Source organism: Sminthopsis crassicaudata, chromosome 3 (genome assembly GCF_048593235.1).
Source record: "Sminthopsis crassicaudata isolate SCR6 chromosome 3, ASM4859323v1, whole genome shotgun sequence".
Lineage (NCBI taxonomy): Eukaryota > Metazoa > Chordata > Mammalia > Dasyuromorphia > Dasyuridae > Sminthopsis > Sminthopsis crassicaudata.
The window spans coordinates 634,326,704-634,338,707 of record NC_133619.1 but is presented as its reverse complement, the minus strand read 5'-3'; the positions used below and the strand labels follow the sequence as shown (position 1 = coordinate 634,338,707).

Below are 12,004 nucleotides of genomic sequence, written 5' to 3'. Positions count from 1 at the left end.
TCACCGCTCGGCCGCAGCCGCCGACGCCTCTACATTCCCGGGGCCTCCTGGCCGCTCCCTGGGCTCGTCCCGGGGCTCGGCGGCAGCCCCGCGCCGGCCCCGATCGCCGCCGCTCGCCGTCGCTACCTCCAGGTCTGCGCCGCGGCCGGCGGCTGCCCCATGGCCGCCCAGAGCAGCAGCGACAGCAGCCGGAGCGGCAGCGGCGGCGGCGGCGCCTGCGGCCGGGCCTTCACTGCGCAGGCGCCGGGGCGGCCCTGCGCAAGCGCCGAAGGAACGCCGCGTGTCGCGTGCGGCCCTGGGCGCGCGCCCCTCCCCTCCCCCTCCGCGCGTCCACGCGCACACACATACGTGGGTCTCGTGCGTGGGTCCCGCGCAGCGCCGGATCCCGCAAAGTCCCGGGGTCTGAGGCTGGGATCGGAAACTGCTCCGCTCTCCGAGCCCCACGCAGCCTAGCCCGGGATGACTGGTATTGGCAGATTTCGTCATCGTGCTCCGCAGAGTCGCCGGGCCAGCCCCGCCTTTTGGAGTGTTCCTCCCCCGAAACCACCCGCATAGCTTAGGCGCCTACTGTGTACTTCCGGCCCGTCAGCGGGGAATACAACCCCAAGAAACTACGGCCGTGGCAAAATCAGGTGCTCCACGGTGGGGGCACACCCCAGCAGGGGCCCCGCCCTGACCTGTCTGGCCTCTGCTCCTTGACCTTGCACATTACCCATCTCCCCCTACAAAGTAAATTATTCTCAGTAGTGTGGGGCCCCTCGAGACCCTAGTTGAGGTTTTCTTGGCGTATTTTGCCTTTTCCTTCTCCAGCTCATTTACATCTCCAGCGGAGACAAGTGACTAGCCCAGGATCATACAGCCAACAAGGATCTGAGGCCGGACTTGAACTCGGGAAGTCGAGTCTTGCCGACTCCAAGCCCGGTGACGGTCTGCGTCTCCCATATAAAGAAAGAGGCAGAAAAAAGCGCCTGACACAGGACTGTAACTCCAGTTCCATGCTCATTCAGGCGGAGGGAGGCTGCTCCACCAATTATAACGGCTTTACTTTGTCCCCTCCCAGCCCTCAGAATACAACTCATCTCAAAGGGCACTGGCCCTTTGCAAGCACTCGGGGTAACAATGTATCAGACACTAGGCAAGTTAGCAGCGGACACTAAAACCACAAAAACCACACCATCTCCTTCCCAGGCTCCCCGGCCCGGCCCGGCCCAGGAATCTGTACAGGCCCCGGTCTCTACAACCCAAGTTTCAGTTCATTCGTTTTCTAGAGGCTTCCCCTTCCCTTCCTGAAGACGCTTGCGGTAACTCACAGTGGCAGCAAAGGGCAAAGTCCTCAAAGGGCTGGCTTGGCTCTTTCCTCGGAGATTCGGTGTCGCACGAAGTTCTGTTCCTGGTGAGATATTCCTCCAGGAGGTTTCCTCAAAGGAACAATTACCAGCAACCTCTTCTCCCTTTTAGAGACCCAAGGCAAAGGGGTGGATCCCAAAACAGCCAATCCATTAATCTCCAATCCTCAAGATCAAATCACTCTTCTTGTAAGGGAATTGTAGGTGGGCTGCCCGTTAGGGAAAGCCCGAATCATAATCTCCCTGACCTTCCAAAGGGCACACACTTCTTCCTATGCTCTCAGTGGGTGGATGCTTGGGTCTCTGGAGAGAAACCGGAGACCCGGGGGATATAAGTACCGCTTTACTAGAGGGAAAGCTCCTTCCTAGAATCCGAATCTCCACCCTATCAATTGGATTAGCTTTGTTGATAATGTAGCATTTAGCAGTATTTACTATTCTCTCATTCCTAGTTCCTGTTCATACCACCATATGGCTCTCCGTTGCCCTATGAGTGAGGCTAATTTTTACTTTTTCAGAGACCCGCCGTTAAACTATATAATATAATAAACCATGAAACAATGTTGGTTCTACAAAGAGTAAATTATGAGAAGACATCTCCCTTGTTCCTTCGTGGGGGGTGGGGGTGGAGTAGGAGTACACAAAATCTGCAGATGTCAGATTTTTTTGATGAATTGATCAGTTTTTTGCCTGTTTTTCTTAAAAAGAAAAAAAAATTGTTCTAAAGAGAGGAAGAATACTAGTCCCAGTACATTTCTCCTGTCTCATAGGACTTTATTTCCTCTTCCTGGTTTACACACTTACTTACACACACACACACACACACACACACACACACACACACACACACACACACACACACACACACACACACGTCTTTGTGCAGACTGACCTCTCACCTTCACCTCCCTTCTGGAAGGGCTCCCTGTTTTGAGCCCTTCAGCTGTTAATGCCTTCCCTCTTAAACTACTTTAACTACTTTGAATATATTTCTTTTTGTACATTTAAATGTATTTGAATGTGCATCTCATTTCCTACTTGGCTGCATCATTTTGGACTTCAGCACTCTGGATGGCAGATTTATAACTGCCATTGCACCACTGGTAATCACTAAAATTTACATAGCACCCCCTATATGCCAGGCACTGTGCTAAACACTTTGCAAGTGTTATTTCATTGAATCCTCATCAAAGCCCTTGGAGGTAGGGGCTGTCAATATCTCCTGTTTACAGTTGAGGAAACTGAGGCAAGCTGGTTCACAGCAGCTAGTACATGAAGACAGATTTCTTCTTAGAAAGATTCATCTTCCTGATTCCAGGCCATTTATCCATTATAGCGCCACCTAGCTGCAGATGCTCACTTAGCGTGTCTCGTTGAATTGTAAGAATGAATTAGAGGTACCATCTGAATTCCAAAACTCACTGGTATGGGACTTTCCCCTCTTTGGAGGAGATTAACGTCCTGTACTTATGGGGAGGGGGTTGCCAAGAGGAGACTGACTTTGAGATACTCCTAGTCTTTGTATCCACGTCAGGCACTTCAGGCTCCTGGATAAACATGGATGGTGGCAATCCCACTTCAGGCTGCTGAAGGGAGAATCGGACTAGGAGATACCCACATGAGAAGTGAACAGTCTGCATCAGGTCCCTCTCTGCAGCTTGCTACACTAGACATATTAAGGAACTTCCCTTCGGGTGAGATCTAAGTCTCTCAGTTACTCAACTCAATTCTTCTTTTTTTTTTTTCCCCCCTTTTTCTAAGGCTGGGGTTAAGTGACTTGCCCAAGGTCACACAGCTAAGAAGTGTTAAGTGTCTGAGACCAGATTTTGAACTCGGGTCCTCCTGAATTCAGGGCTGGTGCTCTATCCACTGCGCCACCTAGCTGCCCCCTCAATTCAATTCTTGGCTGAGCTTCCTTGCTTTCAGTGGAAGAACTCCCTCACTCTGAATTGCCTAGCATGTTCTTCTATGTATGATTGCTCTGATTTTTGTTTTGACTTGAATAAATGGGTTTCTTTGTTACCTGTTATTCATTATGGATCTAGTATTTGGTGGGAAAGGCATCAAGCCTCGGATATAAAGCTTGGGTCCTCCTTTCCTTATTAAGAAATAGCAAACAGAATGAAGCTGAAATTCACAAATCCTGGACTAACATCTAAGGGAGAAAATAGATATAATTCAAACCCAGTACCCTTTCTCTCTTTGGAGAGTAGAGTAGTACCCAAGTCTCTGACCCCCAACTTTCTTTCCTTCCTGAGAGAAATGAAAGTCTTCCTTGGGATGGAAAATGCATCTGTGTCCAGAGAGAGAACTATGGAGAATGTGGATCGGAGCATAGTATTTTCACTTGCTTGTTGCATTTTCCTTCTCATGGTTTTTTCCCCTTTTGGTGTCTGATCTATCTATCTATCCATCTATCTATCTATCTATCTATCTATCTATCTATCTATCTATCTATCTATCTATCTATTTGTTTATTTATTTGTTTATTGATTGAACAACATGACAGATTTGGAATTATGTTTTAAAGGATTGCACATGTTTAACCTACATCAGATTGCTTGCTATCTTGGGGAGGGGAAGGGAAGGGAAGGAGGAAGAAAAAACTGGAACACACAGTCTTACAAAAATGAATGTTGAAAGCTGTTTTTACATGACTTCAAAATCAGTGTCATTTCTCTTCTTTTCCTTCCTCCTTTCTCCTTCCCCTCTTCTCTTTCCTCCCTCTCCTCTTCTCCTCTCAGAGTCATTTATAAATTCACTCTAATCAGCATTTATTAAGCACCTACTGTGTATCTGGCTCTGTGCTCAGAATTAGGGATAAAAAACACAAGGCCTGGGTTGGAAGTGGCCCTGGAGGGGTGCTTTGAAGGACGAATGATGAGGGAGAATAATAAGCCTGGGAGCATCCTGGACAGTGGCCAGAACTAGGTTACAAGGAGGCCAGCGAAGTCAAAAGTCTTTGCCTAAAAGAGTACTTGAGTGGAAGTCTGCTGTTATCCTTTCATGTGTCTTAAATTCCATTTTTATCACTTGGGGCCCATTTTGTAATTCTGACTTTTAATTTGCAGTTTTAATTTGCTTTGGAAACTCATTATCTGGCTTTCTGCCACACCCCCATAAATGCACACACCTTGGCTTCCCCAACTGCACTCCAGTAGCCTACCATCCTGGCAATAAAGCCTTCTTCATTCAGGTGGACCAAAGTTGGAACATTAGATAACCCTTCACATACCCTGCACCTGGACATCATAAGGTCTATAGCTATCCAGATGTTCTGGGAGGATCTTCCCATGCTCTCTTAGAGTTATTTGAAGCTGAAGCAATGTCCTAAAAAAACCCAACCCTATTAACTGCCCCCCCCAACTCAAATTCCCCAAGCCAACTGACAATCATTAAGTCTCTGAGTTATTTGTATCTCAGTCTCTTGATGCTTTCCCCACGTCAAAGAGATGTGTGGGACAATATCGACCACGAAAACAACCAGTGACTCTCAGAGTAAGAAAAAGCAAAAAGGACAAAGGGCATCTCCCATCTGACAAGGTATTTGTCAGTAAAAGGAATGCAAAGTAAAAACTGTAAAACACAAAATTAAATAGCTTAAACACAGAATCTCCCACCCACCTGCTTAGCCTTTACTCCTTCCTGTTGTTTGGGCGAGTCCAGGCTTACATTCTAATCATGGGAAATGTAACCCAGAAATAAAAGAATAAATTGCCTTTAAAAGAGATACTCCAACCATTCTGGAGAACAATCTAGAATTATGCCCAAAAAGTTATCAAACTGTGCGTACTCTTTGATCCATCATTGCTGCTATTGGGCTTATGTCCCAAAGAAATACTAAAGAGCAGAAAGGGACCTGTATGTGCCAAAATGTTTGTGGCAGCTCTTTTTGTAGTGGCTAGAAACTGGAAGTTGAATGGATGTCCATCAATTGGAGAATGGCTGGGTAAATTATGGTATATGAAGGTTATGGAATATTATTGCTCTGTAAGAAATGACCAGCAGGAGGAATACAGAGAGGCTTGGAGAGACTTACATCAACTGATGCTGAGTGAAATGAGCAGAACCAGAAGATCGCTGTACACTTCAATGCTGTATGAAGATGTATTCTGATGGAAGTGGAAATCTTCAACATAAAGAAGATCCAACTCACTTCCAGCTGATCCATGATGGACAGAAACAACTACACCCAGAGAAGGAACACTGGGAAGTGAATGTAAATTGTTAGCACTACTGTCTATCTACCCAGGTTACTTATACCTTCGGAAGCTAATAATTTAATGTGCACCAAGAAAATGGTATTTACACACATATATTGTATCTAGGTTATATTGTAACACATGTAAAATGTATGGGATTACCTGTCATCAAGGGGAGGGAGTAGAGGGAGGGAGGGGATAATTTGGAAAAATGAATACAAGGGATAATGTTATAAAAAAGTTACTCATGCATATATACTGTCAAAAAATTATAAGTAAAATTTAAAAAAATAAAAGAGTTACTTAACTGCTAATTAAGAGGTGGTGGGAAACAGGAGGGGATAGACACCTGCAACATTTTTTAAGTTATATTATAAAGTCTCAAGTCACAATTAAGGTGTAGTTTAAGGCTATATTTCCAAAAGAGTGTCTTCATTCAGTTAATTCCACACAGGGATCACCTTTATGGGACTTGCCCAGGCTCTGCTCCCTCAGCCTTTAGGACACTGAAGCCCATTCACTAACTATCTACTGGTGTTGATAAGGTCAATGTACTTCTAAGGAAGCTGTAAGGATTCCTGGACTTGTCTCTTTCTAACAAATCCAACCTAATCAGCTGGATGGCTGATAAATCAAGCCTGGCTCAATCACTGACCAAAGCTGAGACTAGCTGTTCTGGTGGTTAGGAAAGCCACTTCAGGGACAGGGAATCCTCACCTATACTCTCCCCTTAGCTCATAAACCATTGGCCAGACCTGGGATTGTTCTTCTGAGCAGCCATACGGATACACTGGTGAACATGATTCAGAGGGTTTGCTGGGGAACTTCCTGGATCAGCCAGAAGGCCTCCTCTATTCTACTAGATCCATAAAGCCATGACCAAAGCTGGGATCAGGACTCCCTGGCTGCCTCCTCAAATCCTGAAGACTTGGAAGTGATCCTGGAGTCAAAGGCCTTAAGGTCCCCACCCAGTACCCCAGCAGGAGGAAACTCCTTTCCTCTTAGATCTGGAAAGGTTGACCAAGGCTGTGATCTCTAGGGCAGCCACACCTTCTCAAACAGGATTCTTCCTCTTCTCTGAAGAGAGAAAAGGCTGAGACCCAAACCACAAGTCTCAACAACAGAGAACTTCCCTTCCCTTCCCCCCTTTTCAGCCACTGTCCAAACCTGGGGCTTTGGAATGCCCCTGGGGTAGGGAACCCTTCAGTTTTGGTCCAAATATGGCTAGAACCCATCACCAAGAGAGAACATGGAATTAATCTCAAAAGTTAGGGTGAAACTTGAAGAACTTTGAATATTGAATTTGAATTTTATCCAGGAGGCCTGATAATATTAAAGCAGGGAGTGTCATGATTGTATTCTTTCTTTGTATTCTAGAACAGGATCAATGACATCAGGAGGGTGATGTTTTAACTTGCAAGTTAGCTAGAGGCAGGAGTGTACAAAGTCACCAGCCTCACTCTCTCCAGAGCCACCAAAATCCAGTAGACATAGGTCAGATCACTAGTGATAATCCTAGAAGCAGTCGGAGATCTTTTTAAGATAAAGTCTTTCTCAGGGTTCAGTTTATTTGAGGCAGGACCCATTCGGGCTAGGTAAGAACTGAGGCAAAAGCTGGCCTTCACAAAGAATCACTCTGGGAAGGGAAAACCTGCAGGGTTTGGAGTCAGAACTGAACCATCCCGGTTTACACTCATTCTGAACCATCAAAACTCAAATCAGACCCGTGCTTTAGGGAAGATTGCTTTGGCACTCTAGTAGCGAAATGGAGGCTTGAGGAGGGGAGGTCAACCAGGAGGCTACTGCAGTGGTCCAGGCCCAGGAGTGAGTCATGAGACCTGAACTAGGGAGATGTATTATGAGGAGGAAAAAGGGAGGTCTTGTAAGAATCAGATGGACAAATCTGGCAACTGACTGGTTTGGGATGAGTGTGGCTCGAGGGAAGACTCCGAGATAAGTTGGAGGTTGCAAGCCTAGGAGACTGGAAGGATGGTGGTACCTCCACAGACATGGGGAAGTTGGGGAGAAAGGCAGTGAGTCCTATGTGAATTTAAGATTCCTTATGGGACATCCAGGGAAGGATTCAGCTTAGAGATATAGGACTGGGACTTGGGAGAGAGCCGAGGGCTGGATATGAGTGAAAATGCCAACCTCTGTTTGGAGTCATTTGCACAGAGATTGTACCTGTTAATTAAGGAGATTATCAAAAGACAGAGTAGTCCAGGCTCATATGAGATTTTAAATCTCTCTCTATATGCATATATATAGATAGAGTTAAAAATGTATTTAATATATTTTTATATATTATAATATATAAATATATTAATATATTTAAACCTTTCTATATAAAATATTTATAAACAATATATATAGAATATATTATAGAATATATATGTAATATTATGACAATATATATAATGTAATATATAAATATATTTAAAATGTTTTAAATGTCACCAAATGTTTGGGAGACATTTATAGAGAGATGATAACTTAACCTGTTATTTAAGGACATTATCAAGAGAGAGAGTGACCCTGAATTTTATGCGTGTGTGTGTGTGTGTGTGTGTGTGTACCACTGTTTGGGTGTCAGCTACATAGAGATGATGATTTAACCTGTTATTTAAAGAGATTATCAAGAGAGTGATCCAGGGTCAGATGAAATTTTATATATACATACATATATATATATATATATATATATATATATGAATAATAAATTAATATCATATGAATATGTAGAATAATATAATGTAGAACTTGGCACAGTGTTCAGCACATAGTAGGTGCTACAAAATGAAAAATATGAGGAGGAGGAGGAGGAAGAGGAGGAGGAGAAGGAGGAGGAAGAGGAGGAGGAGAAGGAGGAGGAAGAGGAGGAGGAGAAGGAGGAGGAGGAGAAGGAGGAGGAAGAGGAGGAGGAGAAGGAGGAGGAGGAGGAGGAAGAGAAAAATGATGAGAACTAGAGGATACCCACACACAGAGTGCTGGTCATGAGGGATGATTTTGCAAAAGAAACCCAGGAGCAGTCAGAACGAAAGGGAGAGCAATGGCCAAAAAAGCCGGGGAGAAGAGAAGGTCCAGGACGAGGGAATGACCAGCAGAGCTATATAATTGTTGTTTATATGAGCGTAGGGGATCCCTCTGAGGTATGGGCTAGACCAGGTGGCCACCAAGATCTGTTCTAATACTGCAATTCTGGGATTCTATGATTATGTCAACATAATACTCCCTCTTCTCTCCTCTGACACTGTCCCTAGCCTAGTGCACTCATGCGTTGCCTCATGTCTGGACTATCGCAATGGCTGCTGGGGGAGCTGCCAAGTTTCTCTCTACCCCAATCTTTCCTCCTAAAACAGTTTTCTCTAAATTGAAGGCTGGGTCCTATTACCCTCCATCTCTTCACAAAATCAATTCTAGTGGCTTCCTCTCACCTCCAATACTCTTAGCATTCCTCGCTGACTTCCCCAGCTTCCCAGCTAAAATCCCCCTATCTCTAGGAAACTGCCCATCTCTCCTCATCCCAGTGCCTTCTTTCTGCTAATTATTCTTGTTTATCCCACATATACCTATCTGCAAGTTGTCTCCCTTGTAGATAGCCAGCTCCTTGAGTCCAGGGACTGTGTTTTACACCTTTTTCTTTCCCCAGCTCTTAGTCAGGGACCTGGCACAGAAGGCATTTCATAAACATTTATTGAATTGAATGGAATAAATGCCAGCGGGGCACCGGTGGGGGGTCAGAGGAGGGGGACATCAGGAAAGGTTTAGGAGAGCCATGATGGTTGCTGGCCATAGAAGAAGTCCATGGAATGGCATATTTAAACACGATGAATGTCAAGAGATGAAAGCCATCTTAGAGGCTGGTTAGTCCATTCAACCCCATCATTTTATTGCTGAGATATTTGAAACGCAGTCAGGGAAAGTAACAAGTCATATAGGGCCAGGATGAAGATATGAGTGCAGTCTCTCTCTCTCTCTCTCTCTCTCTCTCTCTCTCTCTCTCTCTCTCTCTCTCTCTCTCTCTCTCTCTCTCTCTCTGTCTCTTCCTGTCTCTCTCTGTCTCCCTCTCTGTCTGTCCCTTTGTCTTTCTCCTCTCTCTCTCTCTCTCTCTCTCTCTCTCTCTCTCTCTCTCTCTCTCTCTCTCTCTCTCTCTCTCTCTCCTCTCTTCTTTCTCTCTCTGTCTCTCTCTGTCTCTCTCTGTCTCTGTCTCTCTCTCTGTCTCTGTCTCTCTCTCTCTGTCTCTGTCTCTCTCTCTCTCTTTCTCTCTCTCTGTCCCTTTGTCTCTCTCCTCTCTCTGTCTCTGTGTTTCTGTCTGTATCTCTCTCTGTGTCTCTGTCTCCCCTCTTTGTCTCATCTCTCTCTCTTCTCTCTGTTTTAGTCTTTCTTTCTCTTCTCCCCTTACTTTCTCTTCCTGTCTTTTTCCTTTTCTCCCCTCTTTCCCCTTAGTCTCTGCTCTTTCCTTTCTCCCTCCTATTATGCCCTCTCCACCTCCAGGCTGGGTTTAATGGAACTTGAACTCCTCCCAGTGGGTCCCTCTCCCTCCTCCCAGCTGTTTGCTTACCTGCTTTCCTGAGCTCCGGAAGCCTGAATGACTCCCACCTTGCTCCCCAGGGTCTTCCACCACGGCATCCCCTCAAACTGCAGAGCCCTCTGATACCTAGAGAAGGACCGGACAGTCTCATGAAAGAATATAAGTTTCTTCCCCTTTCAGTCTTTCCTGTTTCCCTCCCCCAGCGTTCTCTCACTCCCTTTCCCTCCTCCTTTCTGGCCAAATTGCTCTCTTTAAAGGTTTAGCACTTCCAGCTGAATACATTTAATTCAACAAACATTTATTAATTACCTACTAGGTGCAAAAACCTGATAATGGATTCTGTAAGTATAACAAATAGGCCCTGCTTTCAAAGGGTTTAAAATCTAATGGTGGTGGAGAAATACTAATAACCCATGATACTTTGCATCAGCCCTTCTTAGATTCTCCCAAACGAACCAGGACCTCATAAGGTCTTCTGAAACAGGGCTTTCCATTCTGACCTAACATGACGCTGTGGGCTTGCTGGGAGGATGAAATGAGTCTGAGCCTATGGATTACTCCCAGGGAGAAAACTCCCTCAACCCATACATGAAATTTGTAATTGAAACAACACTATATGATGATCAATTCTGATGGACATGGCTCTCTCCAACAATGAGATGAACCAAATCAGTTCCAATAAAGCAGTAATGAACTGAACCAGCTACACCCAGTGAAAGAACTCTGGGAGATGATATGAACCACTACACAGAATTCCCAATCCCTCTAATTTTGTCCGCCTGCATTTTGGATTTCCTTCACAGGCTAATTGTACACTATTTCAAAGTCCGATTCTTTTTGTGCAGCAAAACAACTGCTTGGACATGTATACATATATTGTATTTAATTTATACTTTAACATGTTTAACACATTTTGGTTAACCTGCCATCTGGGGGAGGGAGTGGAGGGAAGGAGGGGAAAAGTTGGAACAAAAGGTTTTGCAACTGTCAATGCTAAAAAATTACCCATGCATATATCTTGTAAATAAAAAGCTATAATAAAAAAAATTTGTAGTTGAAAGAGAATTAATTCTCTGAGGCCCTGAAAATCCACAGCATTTAGGTACCAAATTGCAACTGTAGATCTTGAGAGATGACTTTTTTGAGCCTTAATAATTATCTTGTGAAAATGCCAGTTGTGGGGGCAGCCAGGTGGCACAGTGGATGGAGCCCCAGCCCTGAAGTCAGGAGGACCTTGTAATGTTTAGTTCGGTTTTCTTGGAGTCTCTGGGAGCAGTAGCCTTCTTTTCAGTTCAGTAATCACCACAAATGCAGCCAGGTGTTAAAGTCCAAATCCTTTATTATCTCTTTCAAAGTCCTATCTCCTTCACTTGGGGCTTGGCTAGTTTTTGGAGGCCTTCCAGAGCCTTGGTTCCAAGAGCGTGAGCTCCCACCTGTCCTCTCTGCCCTCTGAATCTCTCTGAATTGAATCCTGGCTGAGGCTCCTAGTTTATATGCTCTACACTGATTATAAACCAATCATTATATCCTTAAGAAACCATTATTTGTTGTAGGATTAAATCAATCGTATTGAAACATGCTAAATTAGATAACCATTGTCTCTATCTTAGTACTTTGTAAGAATTCTTTGTTTCAAGATCAGAGTTTTGGCCCATAACAGGACCTGAATTCAAATTTAGTCTCAGACACTTAACACTTCTGTGTAACTTTGGGCAAGTCATTTAACCCCAATTGCCTCAGCAAAAAAAAGAAAAAAGAAAAGAAAAAAAAAAAAAAAAAGAAAATGCCAGTTGTGGATTCTAGCATCTGCAGCAGTCTTTTGCAACTGTTCTGAATTCTTGGAGAAGATGATAGTTAGGATCAGCCCAAGCATGAAAAGACTGTGTTGACATAGCCTTGGATACCTGGGACTATTCTGGTATGAG

General features: G+C 44.6%; 1 protein-coding gene across 3 annotated transcripts in view; it reads right to left on the bottom strand.

The window, feature by feature from the left end:
* Window positions 1-10,201, bottom strand: part of NADK (NAD kinase) — a 51,722-nt gene extending 41,521 nt beyond the window's left edge. Inside the window, exon 1 of one of the 3 annotated variants that reach the window (XM_074306525.1) lies at window positions 10,110-10,201. In XM_074306525.1, coding sequence (XP_074162626.1) covers window positions 10,110-10,177 — 68 coding nt within the window. In that variant the 5' untranslated portion in view covers window positions 10,178-10,201. Of the gene's footprint in view, window positions 1-4; window positions 232-1,310; window positions 1,420-10,109 lie in introns of those variants that run through there. The other 2 variants (XM_074306529.1, XM_074306526.1) reach the window with 2 other exon arrangements.
* Window positions 10,202-12,004: the final 1,803 nt, after the last annotated feature.